The sequence below is a fragment of the Prionailurus viverrinus genome, chromosome D2, assembly GCF_022837055.1.
Source record: "Prionailurus viverrinus isolate Anna chromosome D2, UM_Priviv_1.0, whole genome shotgun sequence".
NCBI lineage: Eukaryota > Metazoa > Chordata > Mammalia > Carnivora > Felidae > Prionailurus > Prionailurus viverrinus.
This window is the reverse complement of record NC_062571.1, coordinates 15,403,678-15,422,884: the sequence shown is the minus strand read 5'-3', so window position 1 is coordinate 15,422,884 and position 19,207 is coordinate 15,403,678. Positions and strand designations below refer to the sequence as shown.

The window sequence follows — 19,207 nt, the reverse complement described above, 5'->3', positions numbered from 1 at the left end:
CATAACCGCTCTTTGTCAGAAGGAGAAAGTCTTCTTCTATTTCCAGTTATCTAAGAATTTATATTAAAATCAGAAATAGGTATTTAATTCTAGCAAACGCTTTTACTGTTTTTCCCGTTTATTCTGTTGATATGGTAAACCCTATTGATGAATTTCCACATATTAAACCAATCTTTCATTACCGGGAGAAACGTGACAGGTTTATATATTGCTGGATGTGGTTTTCTAGTATTTTGTTGGGGATTTTTGCATATATACATTCACAAGGTATATTGGCCTATAGGTTTATTTCCCTGTGATGTCCTTGTCTGGTATACATGTGGAATTTATGAAATGAATTGGAAAGTGTTTTCTCTTCTATTTTCCGAAAGAGTTAAGGCAATATTGGTCATAATCCTTGCTTACATGTGTAATAGAGTTTAATACAGTTTGCATGATTAATGGTGACAGGGATTCTAGAGTTCTCTCTGTGGCCAAGATGTTTTGTTTTTGTTTTGTTTTGTTTTTCCTTATGAATTCAATTGCTTTAGCACATATAGGTCTATTCAGATTTTCTGTTTCTTCTGGTGTCAAATTTGGAAAGTTATATTTTTCAATGAGTTTTTAATTTCACCTAACTTGTCAAATTTATAAAATGTCCTTATTATTATAATGCTTTAAGATCTGTAGTAATGTCCCCTCCTTAATTCCTGATCTTGATAATCTGTGTTTTATCTTTTTTTTTTTTTTTCTGGATCAGTCTGGGTAGTTTTTTTTCTTCAATTTTATAGGTTTTTCCTCAGAATCAAGATTTGATTTCATGATTATTTTCCTCCATTGTTTCTTTATTTTATGATCCATAGATTTCCTGCTCTCATTTTTTTTTTTAATTTTCTTCTTTCATTTGCTTCGGGTTTTATTTCATCTTCTTTTTCTAGTTTCTTCAGGTAAAAGTGTAGGTTAGGAGTTGCCAATTTGTATTTTGCAAAAGGTCAGAGAGTAAATATTTTAAGATTTGGGGGCCACATATGGTCTATATTACTGCTGCCTCCTCGTCCCCTCTCTTTCTCTTCTTTCCCTCTTCTCCATCTCCCTCCCTTTAATATAAAAGCCATTCTAAGCTCATAGCCATAGTTTGCCAACTCCTTGCTTAGATCATTGATTTAAACCTTTCTTCTTTGCTATTATAAACCTTTAGAGCTGTAAGTTTTTCTCTACACATTGCTTTGGTTGTATCCCATACATTTTTTATACTGGTGTTTTTAATTTTCCTTCAGTTCGACTATTTTTTAAATCACCTAGTTTTTATTCCTTAAACCTCTGTTATTAGGTGTATGCCATTTGAGACTGTTTTATCTTCATGATCAATTGACTCTTCAATCATTATAAAATATCTTTATTTTGGCTAGGGATTACAATGTGCATTTTCATCTTCTTGCAATCTGCAATAGATGGATTTCATACCACTCTTCCTGTAATGTTGTGAGATTATTAAAATGGTATATTGACTCCTTCATGTCCTTGACATTATTGTTGTCAAACATTTTACTTTAACGTATATTTAACCCCCATAATAGACCGTCATTATTCTGCTCTAAACAGTAAAGTTTTTAAAAAGAAAAGAACATCTTTGCTAACATATTTGCCATTTCTGGCAATCTGCATTGTTTTATGTAGAATCGATTTTCTATGTTATCATTTGCTTTCAAACTGAAGGATTACCTTTAACATTTGTTACAGTGGAGGTTAGCTGGTCATCATGTCAACTTTTGTTTTTCTGGAAATATGTAAATTTGGCCTTCAATTTTGAAGGATATTTTCCTTAGCTGTAGAATTCTGGGTTGATAGTTTTCTTTTGGCCCTTAAAAAATATCATTGGACTGTGTTCTGACTTGCATTACTTCTTAGGATATTTTAATAATTCACATGCTTTTCCCCTGTCTGTAAAGTGTTTTTCAAACTTTCTCATGATCTTGACAAAATGATTATAGAAAAATCTCAGATGCTCTTTGATTTTTCTTTCTTTAATTTTCACCAGTCTGAGGATTATGTGCTTAGGTTTGGTTTTCTTTGTGTTTATCTGGCTTGGGGTGTGCTGAGCTCCTGGGATTTATGGATTGATATTTTCCATCAAATTTTGAAAGTTTCTGAAGAATATTTTTTCAATTTTTTTCTGCCCCTATTTATCACTTTTCCTTTTGGATTCCAATTTTACACATATATTAGAATGCTTGATATTGTCCCCATAGATCACTGAGTTTCTATTTTCTTTAACCTTTTATTATTTGCCTCAGTTTGGACAGCTTCTATTGCATTGTCTTCAAGTTCATTGATCTTTTCTTCCATCCTCTGAATTTTTCATTTCAGACATTGGATTTTATTTTTAGACTTTCTGGCTCTTTCCTATGATAGTCTCCATCAGTTCACTCATTATGATAATTTTTCCTCTGAATTCCTAAGCATATTAATATCTGTTTGAAACTTCTTTTCTGTTACCTCCAACATCTTTGGGTGTGTTTCTATTTATTGTTTTCTTTTCCTGGTTATGGACCACTTTTTCTGCTTATTTTCATATCTAGAAACTTTTATTATATGCTGGATATTGTTGATGCTATAGTGTTGACAGTCTGGACTTCTTTTGTTTGTTTGTTTGGTTTTTTTTTTTTTTTTTTGGTCTTTTCAGAGTTTTGTTCTGTTAAGTAGTTAATTTATTTGCACATCAGCCTGCCAGCTTGATCCTTTTGAAACTTTTTTAAAAATTTAAATCCAAGTTAGTTAACATATAGTGTAATAGCGATTTCAGGAATAGAATTTAGCGATTCATCACTTACATGTAACACCCAGTGCCCATCCCAACAAGTGTCCTCCTTAATGCCCCTCACCCCTTTAGTGCATCTCCCCCACCCAACACCCCACCAGCAACCCTCAGTTTGTTATCTGTATTTAAGAGTCTCTTAACTTGTTTTTAGAGTGTCTAGAGTAGACCTGTGGGATGCTAATATCTCTACTCCTAAAGCTTGGTCTTTCTGGGGTCTTGGTTGAATTCCTGGGATGTTCAGTAAGGTGTCTCTGCTGGATGATTGGTATTTCTACATCTCGGCACCTTACAGCCTCCATGTTTTCTATTTAGTTCAGACCTCCACAGTTACTATTCTCTGTCAGGACTTGCCTCTAACAGTCAGCAGGTTAATATTCATCCAATTACTAAAGAGGATCCCTGTACAGATTTTTACCGTGCCTTCCTTGTGAAATTCATTTCTTTCTGATACTCTGACCCACAAAACCCAGCTACCTTAGCAGCTGAGAACTCTGATTCTGCCTCCATAGCTCAGCAAGACAACTGTACTCTATTTGGGTGTTGCTCCCAACCCCCATACTACAGATAAGAAAGGGTCTCCAGGAAGAAAGCAAGGGTAATTATGGAGCTTACTTGTGTCTCTCCTTTCTCTTGTTGATCAGAGGCTTGCACTGTCTGTTCAAAATCTGAAAGCAGTTGATTAAGATATTTTTCCTAGTTTCATAATTGTTTATGGCAGGAAGTATAGTCCAGTACTGGTTACTCAGTCATGGCCAAAAGGGTAAGTCTCCGAATCCTTTTACACATCTTTTGAGACTGAATTCAGACATAAACACTTTCCTGAAATCCATTCCCATACCATTCATTTTTTCCAACATCCCTTATCATTATTTACAGTGCCTGCTACTTAGTAGGTGCCGACAGAGTAGTTGGTGCAATGCCTGAATGGGTAAATGAAGGGAAGATTTTTATCCAGGTCACTGCATGCACAGGCAAGGGAAACTCTATTGAGAAAATGCACGGCAGATTATATTGCGTGTCTGGCAGACAAAGAAAATCAATGTTTGTACTAAGCCTCTCCACAGAACCCATAAATGAGATGGTCATAACAAGTCAGAAATGGGAAACTACAACCTTCAAGTAATAATGTACATACAGAACTGTTAGGATAACAGTCAATGAAACAGAACTCAAGATCAGGATGGGGAAAGCAAGCAGGCAGTGTTACATGAAGTGTAACAGTGAAGGGCTGATCCCACATCTTTGATTCCATTTGTCTTTCCCCAAGACCTCACTGCTTTGGGTTTTAGCTGAAAGCACTCCTTTTTAAAACCTTTCAAGGGTCTCTTAGCTCATGCTGCAATAAAAAGCTTTTATTCCCTCTGGTACAGATGTATAGAAATACATACATGAATTATCAGCAATGAGTAATTCACACTGCATGCTCTGGGGCCTCCAGAGTGACTAATGGCCACAGTGTCCTAACTGATCCGCCCACTGGGACCCTTGGACGTGCAGGCACTAGACTCCGGGGGTGGGAAATGTCTCATCCTACTAAATGGCACAGGGACAACACTGGTTTTCTGCAAGTAATAATGTAATTCGGGAAGAAACCCTCTTTCAGTGAACAAAGTGAGATTGCTTAGACTCCACAAGGAAGAAGCATAAAGGAGAATTTTCACCTCCAATAGGTTAACAAAACTAGTCAAATGACATGCTTAAAAAATCTGCATTTCTTTACAATTTCTTTCTCCATACTTCTCCATCCAGGTCTGGCATTTACCATGTTGAGCTGAATGTAAGGGTTTTTTTTTTCCCCCTTTACATTGGGCTGAATGTAAGGGGTTTTTCCCCCTTACATCAAACAAACTGGAAGGTGTGTGTGTTTCAGTGTGTGTGTGTGTGTGTGTGTGTGTGTGTGTGTGTGTATACACACACAATAAAATGAGGAGTTTCGATTTCTATCATGTGAGTAGTAAAGTCCCACACCATGAGGAACATGGGTGCATCTCGGCACTGACAAAGACAGTTGAGGAAACAGTGTGCCATGAGGGACGGCTGCTCGACAGGGACACCCTAATTGCCAAAGGTTTTTGATAAACACTCAGTTAAGGTAGGCCTCTGCACCTCCTTTTAGGAACAAAAGATTCATAGTCAGGATCACATTGCAAAAGAATACAAAAATAAAAAAACCCAGTCGTCCTGTACATGCACTACTCTGCTGCTCAAATGCAAAGCAAGACCATATATTCTCCTCCGAGAGGCTCACCAGGTTTGGAGCACATTTCCTGCAAAGGGAACACCAAGAGTCAACTGCCCCTACGCCGTGACCTACACCATTGGTGTCAGTGAGGGAGGACCTGGCTGGCCGTTTCTGTCTGGTGTTTCCACTGAAACTGACCCTTGGCATCTTTTATGTTGTGATGTTCTCATGGTCTAAGTCAGTGGGACACAGGAACGCCTTCATTAAATAATTTTTAAATTTAAATTATCAGAGTGTCTTAGAGCCTGAGTGCTGATAGATGAGAATGCCTAATTAAAGCAGTGGAAATTAATTTTTTGAACTGAAAATGTATCTAGAAGGTCCCAGGTGTCTCGCCACAGAGGGCATGTAGCAATTTCCTGCATGTGGCCACAATGTGGGGCAGCCCTTGCTGCCGTACCGGGCAGCTCTCCTGACCACTGACCCTTCCTTCCTCCCTTTGCTGGTTCCCCCAGTGAGCAAGCGCTGCTCCCCTTTCAGCGCTGTTTGCCAGCGACAGGCCAGGCCTGGCTCATTTATTCACACTTAATTCCCGAAAGGAATGAAGTTAATTTAAAAAGGCGTGCACAGAACAATGGCAAATGATAAAATTTAAGTAAAATGGGGGACAAGAAAAAATATGATGAAGCCAGAGAGAATAATGTCAAGAGACCCTAGCTGCATTCTGTGATACCCTATATATTTACTAAAGGTAGGCCACAGACTTCCCTGGGGCTTTCTAGAAGACAGTGTAGAAGAAACCTTGAATAGTTTCTTGTGTCCTTAAGACAACAACAAAATAATTGCTTGGCAGGATCTTGGCTATTTCAAGTGAAGACACCAGAAAGAGAATGTTCCCAGGACCCTAATAAAAGGTACATGGTGCAACATGGTGAACACTATCCTTAAGAGAATTGCCCAGAAAGTACGAGCTGTTCTAATATGGCCAAAGCACAACAAAGAGAAAGCATTTCTGTAGGGGGCTGAACCAATTCGACCTTAGTTAGGAATGTGGTTCTCTAGAGGTCTCGTGTCTCTCAAGGGCAGAGTTTGGAGAGTCTTGAAAGCAGGAGAACTTTATCCTTTTGAGGAAATCCTTGCTATGGATCGTTTTTCTCCACCCAGTTCTGAAAATTATTGTGGACTGAGCAGCAGTGACTTAAGCCTAGGAATGGAGATATTCTGTGTGGTCGGTCTGCGCAGGCCCCCTCTTTGGTGGTCCAGCCAGGCTAGAGGTAGAGCTGACATCCTCTTGGAATGGTCGGGAAGCTAAAGAGAATGGCTGGCTGAAACAGAAGGTCCGATAACCAAAATCCACCCAAAGTGTCCCCGCTTCCATTCCAGAGAACCCTGTGGGGAAGGTGCCATCCAGGCCCGGAAGCCTGGGCCACAGAAGAGAGGACTCAGGGCAGGCCGGCTCGAGTGGAAACCTGACTCTCACGGAGACGCATGAACTTAATCTTGTAGGTAACAGGCAGGCAGTGGGGACTTTTGAGTCTCAGGAAAACACGAGTAAAGTTGCAGTTAAGGAAGATTCCCCTGCAGCTTTGGGGGAGCAAAGAAGGGGCTGGGGCCGGGAAGTCAGCTACCCACAGTCCCATTCAGGTGAAAAGTGATGGGGACAGGAGCTAAGGAAGAGGCTGTTTACCAGGAGGTCAGAGGAAATGAAGGAGAGGCCCGGCTACTATGTGAAGGGGACACATTAAAAACAGTCCCCTGCAGGGGCGCCTGGGTGGCTCAGACGGTTAAGTGTCTGACTTCAGCTCAGGTCGTGATCTCACGGTTTGTGAGCTTGATCCCTGCATCAGGCTCTATGCTGACAGGGCAGAGCCTGCTTGGGATTCTCCTTCTCGCTCTCTATCTCTCTCTCTCCCTCTCCTCATACCCACTTGTGCTCTGTCTCTCTAAAATAAATAAATTAACAAAAAAACGGTTCCCTGCAGTGGGAAAGCTGCACTGAAAGAAAATGTCAGCTTGCTTTACAACATGCACAGCAAAGTCTAAATGCACAACATATTGTAAAGATTGGGCCTCCTGGCCCTCCAGTTTTCCTCCTTTATCTGATAGGAGTCTTTTGAGAAACACCACTCAGCTGTCCCAAAGAATCCGACTAACTGGATTCCCCCAGAAAACCGCGTGTATTATCATTATTATGTTTAGGGCTATCCAGTGACAGTGTTTTAAAATAACTTTGCTAGACATTTCTTTGTGCTGTGTTTTCATATGGCCACTGCCTTCATTGGACCTGCGTGCCAGACACTGGGCCGGCGTTTTACGTATGTGTGCAATGAGGCCACCAGGAGGGGACTGACAGGATGGAATCAGTCCCTGGCCATGGAGTGGACTACAATTAGGCAGACATAGGTTTTAGCCAGGGCTTTTGATTCAAGCTGCAGGTGGGCTTTCAGACGCACACTCTGGGATGTGTGTGTGGATTTTATAAATTGTATTCCCTTCAGAGGTCGTAGTTAAGATCGTTACCGAATTGCCCAGGGCCACAGAAGGAGGAGAACACCAGAAAATGGTTAAAGCTGAGCTCAGAGGGGCGCCTGGGTGACTCAATCGGTTGAGCGGCCGACTTCGGCTCAGGTTATGATCTCATGGTTCGTGAGTTCGAGCCCCGCGTCGGGCTCTGTGCTGACAGCTCAGAGCCTGGAGCCTGTTTCGGATTCTGTGTCTCCCTCTCTCTGACCCTCCCCCATTCATGCTCTGTCTCTCTCTGTCTCAAAAATAAATAAACATTAAAAAAAAATTAAAAAAAAAAAAAGCTGAGCTCAGAGCAGATCCCTTCCACTGACGTTTGGACCTCACGCATGCATGTCGTGTGTTGGAGACGCAAGATGTGTGAGGCAGGGCTCGGCCCCAGCCAGCTGTCCTTGAGCTTTGGAGAAGCACCCTCCTCGGTGTGCTTCTGTTAGTGGGTCACACACACAGTGACAGAGATGCCGACGGGGGAGAGAGCATCCACAACATGAAGGCTGGAAATCTAAACGATCATTGCCTCTCGCCAGTGGGTTATATCAAGGGCCGTGATGTGACCCAAAGAAATAATACAAGAGAAGGCATTTTAAAGTTTGTGAATTATTGTCATTTTCACGTAAGTCGTAGAGTGGGGTTTGTTTGTTTTTTCGGGAAAGGCATGGAGATGCCCCTCCAGCCCCTCCTCCACCCCACGCTAATTCTCCCAGACAGAATTCTGGAACAGGAGCTTAAAGGTACATCTGTCCCCAGCTATTTGCCCTAGGAGGAGGCTTCTATATCTGCTAGACTTCACCAGATTAAATGTCTGGGAAGAAATAATCATTACAATGATTAACATGTTTATTTATAAAGCTGACTTATTATACATCCCATTTCCTGATGATGGCCACACATCCATTTGATAATCACCCCCTTGAAATGAATCCAAACTTAAAGATGGAGAAATAGAATATGAGACATGACCAAGGTCATACAGCAGAAGGAAATCAAGGAGTAGAATTGGTCTCCTGAGACACTGAGGGGTTTTAGCTCTGTATTATTTTACAGGACAATTTCTCTCCTCGTCCCCAATTCCAGGCCTTCGACAGCACTGCAGTCGACCACCTTTCAAGGGTCACACAGAGAATCTAGAAGAAGTGTATTGGCCCAGGGTACAGTACAGGGAAAATGTGTTAGAATAATTTATACATGTTTGATTTTGTGGGCACAACAGAGGTTTTTACTGTAACCATTTTATATTCCAAGGAGACTCAATTTGTTTTAAGACAGATCCATACCGATAAAATTTTTCTTATGACCTGTCTGGCCAGCTGGATTTTAAAAGCAGTGGAATACCTTTCAATGAAGCAGCACTGTTTTCTCTCAGAGAATTTTGATTTCAAAACATCATCTGCTTATGTAATGTTAATCACATTGAAAAGTGATAGCATCTCACTTAACGGCACACAACCTGGCTATGCAGGTGTAATTTCTCCTTTTTTATACAAATAAGAACACTGGGTCTCCAAAGCAGCCTCTCCAGTGGAAGGGTCTGGCCTTTTGAATTTAAAATCCGTATTTTCCCCTTAGCATACACTGTCTAATAAGGTTTAACAGATTATGAGCAAAAGTTTCTCTGAATTTACTTTTTTCCTACCGGCCTATAGGAGAAAATGAAATGCACCCCAAAGCACTTCGTGTACATGGTAACTTATATTGGGCAGGTTTGAAGCACAGGTATGAGAAAACTTGACATACATAATCATGATCTCTGTGAATGATATGGCTTTTCTTCCATTCTTGCCCCATTTACAGGACACCAGTGCACTTGACCTTACACAGGTAAGAGTCATTCTCTCATTCATATTTCATTCTGAGTTGTATTATTGTACTTTTATTCCACAAACTTATTTTTGAGCGTCGTTAAAACAACGCGGTGTGCCTAGGTGGCTCAGTCAGTTAAGTGTCCGACTCTTGATTTCCACTCAGGTCATGATCTCACAGTTGTGGGTTTGAGCCCCACGTCGGGTTCCACGCTGATAGTGCGGAACCTGCTTGAGATTCTCTGTTTCTCTCTCTCTCTGCCCCTCCTCTGCTGGCACTGCTTCTGTCTCTTTCAAAATAAATAAACTTAAAAAAAATATGCAGGGGGCCCCTGGGTGGCTCAGTCGGTTGAGCCTCTGACTTCTCACTCATGTCATGATCTCATGGTTGGTGGGTTTGAGCCCTGCGTGGCTCTGTGCTGACAGCTCAGAGCCTGGAATCTGCTTTGGGTTCTGTATCTCCCTCTCTCTCTGCCCCCCCACCCCCACCCCTGCTCACGCTCTGTCTCTGTCTCTCTCTCAAAAATATAATAAACATTACATTTTTTTTTCTAAATATGCAGACTCTTTTCATGTTCAACAGCAAAGCCTCTTTTCTTCCCAGACTTGCTATCTAGACAAGCATGGCTTTGTCTCTCTCACTCACATGTCACATAATTTGAAATGAAGAAAAATATGTGTTTAGGAATTCTGAATGGAGAACCTATTATTTTAGGGGTAAAGTTTGGAACCAAGGGATTTAATAGATTACTTGAGCCATGTAGATGTTAGAACTAAGGACTCGCTAATGACCCGAATGTTGCCATAGAGAAGAAAGAATTCTAGAGAGTTTCAAGATTAGTGGGACAGCTATGGCTCTCTGTGGCATCGCCACTAAGGAGAAAGGTTTGGGTTGGATTAACTTTAGATAAGATTAGGTTACACAGATATTTTAAAAATGTCCCCACAGGCCAGTGATTATGGGGTGTTAGCCAGACTATGAGATGGCTGATAACATCTCACACAAACAGGAACATAAATCCCATTTTCTGATGTTTTCCAGATCTGATGGTAATGTGTGGCTACATCCTGATCACTATGCCTTTGCTTTCTACATTCATTCGGCAAGAGCCATCTGGGTTTCACAGTTGCTAAGGCAGTAGATCATTCCAGAAACTGAGCTGCTAACAGTGGTGATGCCATATTAATATTTAAGACCCCTTTCAGGTAAAACTTTTAAGTTTCAACAACCAGAGAGAATTTTTTAAAAATTCTTTCCTTCCTTCCTGCTTGCCTCCCTCCCTCCCTTCCCTCCAAGGCAGTGTGGCCTACTTAGGGGACATCCCCATCCAGGGATGCTTACCCTCCTCTACCATTGGTGACCATGAAGCCTGAAGCCTCATTCTTCCCAATATTTTTTAATGTCTCAAATAGGGATAATAACACTTGCTGACTTTATAGAGGTATTATAAGAAATATTCTGGAATATACTGAGCTTGAGAGTTTAAGTGCTTAGTATGGTATCTGGCAAAGAACTCGTGCTCAGGAACGCTTAGACTGCCTCTACCTTCTCACTCAACCAATATTTATTGGGCATCCTACGTGAGCCAGTCAACACACGGGGGGAGGGCCATGAATAAGGCAAGGAGTTTCAGCCTTTGAGAGTCTCACCATCTAGCAGAAATTGGTTCAAACAATATTTCACAGCCTGCATGAATAAAGAGCTGCATATATCAATTTTGCAAGAATACTGAAAATAAGCTTTGGTTTTTCAATTACCACTTATGATTTTAATTACCAGGAGACATTTATTGACCATCTACCACATGTGGCCACATGTCTACACATCATGGTAACGTCCTGATCCCCAAGATTCATGATCTATACATACAAACACCTAAAAACAAACATAATTTTCATCACGACTTTGCTCCAGATAAGAGGACAGAGTAATCTAAACTATTGGTTGTGTTTTGCATGAGCTACTGTATGAGCAAACACCAGAAGGATGTGATACCATGGGAATGTGCATACAAAATATAAAATATATTCAAATGCCATATCATTCATTATAAAGAAATACTGAAAAAATAGTAATTTGACAGAAAACTGTAGTTAGGCAACTAATAGAAAAGGTAAGTGTCCACATAACATCATGTATTTCTAATACCATTTTTCTAGGGCTTCCCAAAAACCCACTTTATCAAATGACACTTAAATATTTCCTAAGACACCCCATAAGAAGATTTCTGGAAAAATGTGGCTCTTGCTGTGATAAAAATGTAGCAATCCTATACTAATGAGGATAATGAAAGCTGCACGCATAACTAAATTTCATCTCAGCAGCCTCAAAACTTCCCATGCATGTGACCCAGTCTTAGATGATAGGATCCACTTCATCACCCTTGAGAGAATGTGTCTTTACGACAGTTTCTGTCATTTGCCATGGGGAACCCAGGACCCCCCCGTAGCCTGATTTCCATAGTACTGTGTAAATCACATTTTCTGACCTGATCTTAACTACCACCCAACTCCCACCCAGGCCACAAACTCTTGAGATCTTTTCGCTGTGCCCTCGGGAACTCAGTGTCTATTCCTCAACTTCTCTGAATGTTCTCTTCTCCTTCGTGCCCTATTGGAAAGCTAGCTCTCCCTGCCCTCTAGTGGGGATGACTGTTCTCCTGCACTCCTCTCGCTCCTGGGTCTGAGCAGGTGGAGGATGTCCTCTTGCTTCTCAGTGGTGCTGTCCCTGTCTACCCCACACCATTCTCCTTCGTTGCCTTCTTCCATGGCCCTCTAGGTCACTCCGAGTCCTCGAGTGGGGATTCTGGCTCGGGGTCACTGTCACTCTCCAGCACACTTCTGACCAATCACTCTTGAGACTGCAGTATCCTGGCCCCTGACTCCCACTCCTCTAATGATCGCATTCACTCAACCTCAGCCACTCACTTCCATGGCCGTGATCTTAGACTATAATCACCAAAGACTGTTTGCCTTCGATGAATGTTCGTTTCAAACATCCTACTCTTCCGCAACCACCTCCTATCTCTCCAGCTTATTTTCCTCTAATATCACAACTTCTACAACTCTGACACCTTTCTGAGATCCAGAAAGCCCTTCACCAGGTCCTGTTTCCCACCCCTCTCCCACCCTTGCCTGTTTATCTCTTAGCCTGCATTACATGGCCAGGCACTGCAGACATTGCCACACCCTTTCATACACTGTCAGTTTCCTTGTCTTCGTTTTACTTTCTGGCACTCAGTCAACTCAGTCTCAGTCCTGATGAAGGCCAACTCTACTGTTCTATACCTGCACCCATGAAGCTGAATGTGGCTTAGGAAAAAAAAAAAAAACACGAGCAACTACAACAGGTCTTTCTTGAAAATCATGACCCCTCACCTCAAGTGGGCTCTTCATACAGGCCAACTGTATTTCCCCACTCCATCCATCCTTCCATCTGTCGACCCATCTCTTACGTGCATCTGGGCCATATGTTCTCTCTCCTCTCCTGTTACTCTAGATGTGCTAGCATGGGTTCCATCCTCTCAGCCCTGGGGATTCTATCACTTGCCATCAGAGCAAGCTCCCCTCTTCCCTTAGCCTGAAATCCCTCCACTCTGCTTCACTGTTGTGGTGGTGTTTCTGACGCCCAATCCTATCGCTAGCCGGTGCATGAATGCTCAGGCGTGTCAAACTCCCCTGTGAGGCACCGTGTTAGCAAGAAGTCAACAACTGCTCATCCTCCCTCTTGACACCAGCCATGGTCTCAAGCCTGGGATGCCCGCCAACAGCACCTGCTCCCTAGGAGAGACTTATACTCTGACTCCAGCAGAGAGGAGAGGTTCAAATTTCCCCCGAGTGTATCATATGGTATAAGTATTTTGCATCTCCTGACCTGATGGGCTGTCAGAGCTGGAAAGACACTAGGAACTTAGAAATCACACGGAGGCTCTGATAATGGAGTCAAAAATTGGAGAGGCCAAGTCATTTGTGATGCTCTGTTAAATATCCTGAGATAAAGTGGGGTTTTTAAGTTGCTTTTTTTTTTGGCAACCAGAAAAATAATGTGGAGCTTCTGAAAGGATGTGCCAGCGATTGAAGGCATTCTACCCCACTTTACTGAGTGTTTTACAAACTAAATAAGCATTACAGTGCAAATCCAAACAAATATCCCAAAGGAAAAAGGAAAGAGGAAGGTAAAAGGGTCAGGCAGAAAGAGACATTCTGGTTAAGAGATAGAGAGCCACGGGGTTTGCCTAGTTCCAGCACTAACTAGCTGTGAGCCTGCAGATAGCATTCATCTTCTGGAGCCTGGCTTTCCCACTATTAAGTGGGAGGAAGCAATGGGACTGTGGCCATTCTGAGGGTGGATGTCACCTTCACAGGCCAGTGCTCTCTCCCTAGCTCGGAGCTCACATGCATCTCCTAAAAGACTCCCTCCAGTGCCTTTTTCTTTTGGCTCCTCCTCCTGGTTCTTCCCCTCATCAGACAGTATCTTTACGTCACCTGACTTATTTTGTTTGGAACACTGTGACTCCTCCTTCATTTTTCTCCCCTTCTAACAGAAATGGGTGAACCCGTCAGCCTGGGTCACCTGGATGGCTAAAGGAGAACAGAAACGGATTGAATAGATTATCAACCCTCACTTTTCCCTTTTTCTGTGTCCACCTACTTGAATGATGGTTAAATGGGACTTAAAGTCTGATAGATGCCATTTCTTTTGAAAAATCTTGAACACGGTGCCCCTCACACTGTTGGCTTTCTAAAGTGCATTACCTGTTACCTTGACTTTGATTTAAAGCCAATGATTAATGTCAAGTCTTGAATGGTTTCCTGAGAGGCTCCCTGGTTGGGTAGATGCAAATAATACTCATAAACCTGAGAGCAGCAGAGGCACCACTACCTTGTTTCTGTAAGAACAAGAAAAGAATTTACTTCTATTCTCGGATGCATGAGCCAAAAAGAGTTGGATAGAAAAATGTGGCTTCCTTATTTGTATTCTTGATTTAATCGATTTCAATCATTCCCTATGGTACCAGCCAACAGAAATAGAATGTGCCATGGACCTTAATTATTCTCTTGGGCTACCCAGGATCTAAATCTCTGTCTTATGTTTGGAAAATTACCCAATACACCAGACTGGCTCACTGTTCACCAAGTGTTTTTACTTTTTCTCCTGGGTACTCAGCTAGACATATCCTGACTTCTCTTACAGCTATGTCACTTCTAAGCAATAGGATGTAGGAGCAAATGATATATTCCAGATTTAGACCTGTCCCACAGCAGTCTTCCAGGCAATCCTTCACTGTCTGCCAGTTTGATATTGAAGCCCAGAGCGACCTCAAAAGTGATGCGTTGGGGAACAGGCAGAGCTTCTATTAGCCAGGACCCTTGATGGTGCAGAAGGGAAGCACCCCCTACCCCTACCAGCTCCGCTCACTGATCGGACCCTATGTGAGTGCAACAGAGGCATCTACTGTGTCAGCCAGAGATGCGGGGCTTAACCATGACAGCTGCTAGCATGACTTCAACCAATGTACTCATATGATGAGTCTTGGTGAGAGGCAGTGACCATCTTCCCTCTAAGAACTGAGAACTTAGACACTCTCTTTCCCAGTCTCCCTTGCATCTAGAGGGGGGGGCATATGGTCCCAGCTTCACCCATCAGATGTACCCCAGATTTTGACTAATGAGCTGGTGACACAAAGAAGCTGGCTCAGGGGACATATTCATCCACATTTGGGGGACAGAAGCCATAGCTACAGTAGCATCCAGCATCTGGGGTCAGGGTGTCGATAAAATAAGGGGAGTGCCCGGATCCCCCAGCCAAGATGTGACTGCTTCGTGGGATCAGCACTGTGGTGTGATTTTAGACATGGCTCCTGACCTACAGCCACCAAGCCTGCTTCTCCAGGCTTCTCAGAAAGTCTGCGCCCTGTGTAATATCTTTCAATAAACCCTCCTCCCGGTTGAGTTAGCTGGAGTTGATTTCTGTTGCTTGCAACTAAAAACTCCTAGTGATACAAATGCATCCTCTGCAGTGAGAAACAGACAGGTGGATCTCTTGCTCCCTGGCTGTGGGAGGTTATCTTCCTCTTCCTCCGGGGTGCATTATTCATTTCCTGAGAGTCAGTCCGTGACATGAGCGGCTCACGTCTCCACTAAGAGCTGCAGTGTGCTTCCGAAAGGAGAACCAGTACAGCTGTATTCGGACTGCCCGGGTTGTACTGAAGTAGGTCAAATTTGACCCAAATAAAGCCTGCTACTTGGGAAAATAGGGAATTGGAAGAAAAAAAGGAAATACTGAAGGGATGTCTTAGACAAATACTCAAGGAGGAGAAAGAAAACAAGATCTTCCCTGGGAATACTGTAGCATACATTGCAAAGAGATATAAAAGAGAAGAGTCATTTTAGGTCAACTGGATTCCTCCTGCAACTAAAACATAACTTTGATTCTGTCATGCTCTCTTAATAGTGCTGTGTTCCAGACTACAGTATAACTAGGTCAAAGAAAATGTATTGTACAGCAGTGAGTGGTATTGGGGCAGATTAACTGGTAATTTGTTCTCAAGACATTATTATACTTAGGCCATTCTTATAGGCAGGTTACATTTCATCTGTGGTTGGCAAGAAGACAAATCACCTAGGGAGACACTCTTGGGCAGCCTCACCTAACACAATGGCCTCTGTCTCGTGCTCGACCACATATGGCGGCTCTGAGCCTCCTTCTGTATTTCCTCTGAGGTAGTTTCAGGAGTCTGGTGTGTTGTTATGAGATTGGCCCCCAGTGACTCATCCAACGTGTTAGGGCCACATGTATTGGAGCTGTCCTTGGGAATGGCTTTGGCCAATAGAACATGATGGCAGTGACGTGCTGCCTGTCCCAAAGACTGGGCCATAAGGGGCCTCGCAGACACCCAGACCACACTTGGTCCAGCCCACCCGTCACTGAGCAGCACCTGGAGGACAGCCAGGAGGCCAGAGCTGGTAGCCTGATCTGGATGTGGCACCTTGGACCTTCCACCCTGGTTCATCTTCTGGCTGAATGCAGCCGTACGAGTAACCCAGGGTGAGAGTGGCAGAACTACCAGCCACCCTCACAACCGTGAGAAAGAAGACATCCTTGTTGTCTGAAACCATTAAGTCTTACGGCAGTTGGTTACACCCTCAAAAATGACATGAGGTGAAGCCCAAACATTCAGGGTGGTGGATCAAGAAGCACGCCCATTTGCGATACGTGGGGGGAGCAGACAAAGTGCTACATGCTTCTAAAGTCCAGTTGACTGTGAAGCCCTTAAACTCAAACATCAGGTCAGTTTGCCAAAAGAAGCTGCAAGCTGCATGGAACTTGTAATAGAGACTATTTAACTCAGGTTCAACTAGGTGAACTTGAAAAATCCTTCCTTTGAAGTCCAGGAAAACCCAAAAGCTCTCACTAGAGACAAGTCTGTTGCATGACTGTACAGAGACAATTTCCACCACCTCCTGTGGCATTTTCTGGTGTTTGTGTAAAATTTCAGGGACACACTGCTTCTCTGTTTGTTCTGAAGAATCTGATCACTGCTCCCTCGGCCCCATAACCTTTTCCAAAATAAGCTCCCTGAATTAGATTCCTCAAGTTTTTAAGGATGCACAGAATACGTGCCTCAACCACAGAACCCACCATTCTAAAAAAAAAAAAAAAAAAAAGTCTTTTGTACAAATTTGTATAGGAAAACTAATGCTTAGAACCAAAAGACGTGGTTAAAGGATTAGGTAATTGTGTTAAAGATATAAAATAATGGCACTTTGTTCTTGGCTATAAGGTATCTTTTCGTCCCTCGGAAGTTCTGGATGCTGGTAACCTGGCTCCTACTCACCTTTCCAGCATTATCTGGGACCCCTTTCTCTCAAACCATCTGGAAACCACATCTGGCTATTTTGTGCCTCTTTATCATCGCACCTCTGCCTGCCTCTCCCCTCCAACTACAGCCTCTCCTCTGCTGACCCAGACTCCAGTCTGATCCCAGTGCCCTGCTTTGGTCCCCACAGCGCCCCATGCACAGAGCTGCCACGACACTCAAATCCCTGGACGGTGGTCGCTCAGGATGAGTCTCTAGTCAGTAAGGCTCCCAGCTGCTTAAGGTGGGGCCCTTCACTTCTGTAGTCATGGCACCTAGCCCGGCCCTTGGTAAATGTCTCCTGAATGAACAGAAGGCTCGCGTGTCCCATTAGCCACTTGAGAAATTCACTTAGGTGAATCATGAGCATTTAAAAAAATAAATATCCAAAATGGAGCTCTCAATTACACTCCCAAACCCAAAAGTCCTGTTCTTCATTCAGGTTTCCCAGTCTCCATAAATGCACCTCTGTCCACCCAGGCACTCAAGCTGGAACCCAGGGAGCGGGCTGAGCCTCCTTTCCCCGGACCCCCCAACACTGAGTCCAGCCCTTTCCACCTCCAAATCGCCCTGAGCTCCTCTGTCTCCAACTTCTTCTCCTGGCTGGGTGACAAGACACTCTTCAATGGCCTTCCTGTTTCTGCTTTTGCCCCCCCTGGAGGACAGTCTGCACACAGCTACCAGAACAATCTCCTAAAGCGTGAATTAGGTCGGCGGTCCCATTTCCTTCCTTCGTCGTGCTTCCACTGGTTGTGATTAGTCTGCTCATCTGTTTCCTTGTTCGCTTTCCACATCTCCCACTGAAGGTAAACATCGCAAGGGCAAGAGTCCTTCAGGTCACGGACCCGTTGCACCTCCAGCATTAGAACTTGGCCTGACACGGAGGAGGCGTCAGAAAGACATGCATTGGATGAGGGGGGTGAACAAAGGACACAGGAGGCAGAAACATGAACACAGGGGTTATGCTAATTGCTGCACACTCCACCGCACAGCTCCAGCGTCAGATTAATGGACAAACTGGGGTCGCACTTTCCAGATCAGGTCGGCTCATTAACCGCAAAGCAGTAAGCATCCACATAGAGCCCTCATATACATGATCTCATTGAAGTCACACAACTTTATAGAGGCAGCCATCCTTCTTCTTATCGTTTGGCAGTGGAAAAGGAAAGTTCAGGCACCGAAAGATGGTCCACTACAGATCACAACACCGGAAACCCACAGAACCAGGTTCTGTTTCTGGCTGACTCCACATGGAGCCCATGCATGTTCTGCGGCCTCCCGTCACTTGTGAGTTTCTTTCCAGAAAAATTTAAACCAAAGATCTAACTTGCCACTCCAAAGGTTTACACCAGATGACATGTTTCACTTCATTATTCTCTCAGATGACTGGGATTTATTTATATCAGAATACATAAATAAAGGCAGTTGGAACCAGTTCCCTAATTCTCAACCTATAAGACAGGCACTAACTTCTTCCTCTTTCATGGTGACTTTTTGTTTTAAGTTTGTTTGTTTGTTTATTTGTTTATTTTGAGAGAGACAGAGAGAATGCAAGCAGGAGAGGGGCCGAGAGAGAGGGAGAATTCCAAGCAGTCTCCACACATGGTAAGCACAGAGCCTGACGTGGGGCTCGAACCCAGGTAACCGTGAGATGGTGAATTGAGCCAAAATCAAGAGTCGGCTGCTCAAGCGACTGAGCCACCTGGCACCCCCATGGTGACCTCTTATTAAAGCTTTGCACAATAATAAGTTTAGGCAACCGGCTTCCAACAGCTTCCACAATGAGGAGATTCTTACCTCGAAATTCCAGTCCTCGAAGTTGAAAGGTGACAAGACCATTTCCGATTTCAATCAGGTGAACAAAAGCGTTGAGGTAGTCTGAAGCCAAAATAAAGCAATCGCCAGAGCTGTAGTTACCCCATCGACCGAGAACTAAGTCTCCACAGAGGGACTCCTGCAGGGCCCTTGTCAGGTGCTCATAAAAGATGGAATTAAGATTATTGTCATCATTCCCTAAAGGGAGAACAAGAAATATGATCAGTGGGTA

General features: G+C 43.3%; 1 protein-coding gene across 1 annotated transcript in view; it reads right to left on the bottom strand.

Annotated features, from left to right (window-relative positions):
• LOC125147565 (pecanex-like protein 2) overlaps nucleotides 1-19,207 on the bottom strand; it is a 291,684-nt gene that overhangs the window by 39,210 nt on the left and 233,267 nt on the right. The window contains exon 26 of the mRNA XM_047824659.1: nucleotides 18,958-19,173. Coding sequence (XP_047680615.1) covers nucleotides 18,958-19,173 — 216 coding nt within the window. The remainder of the gene's footprint in view (nucleotides 1-18,957; nucleotides 19,174-19,207) is intronic.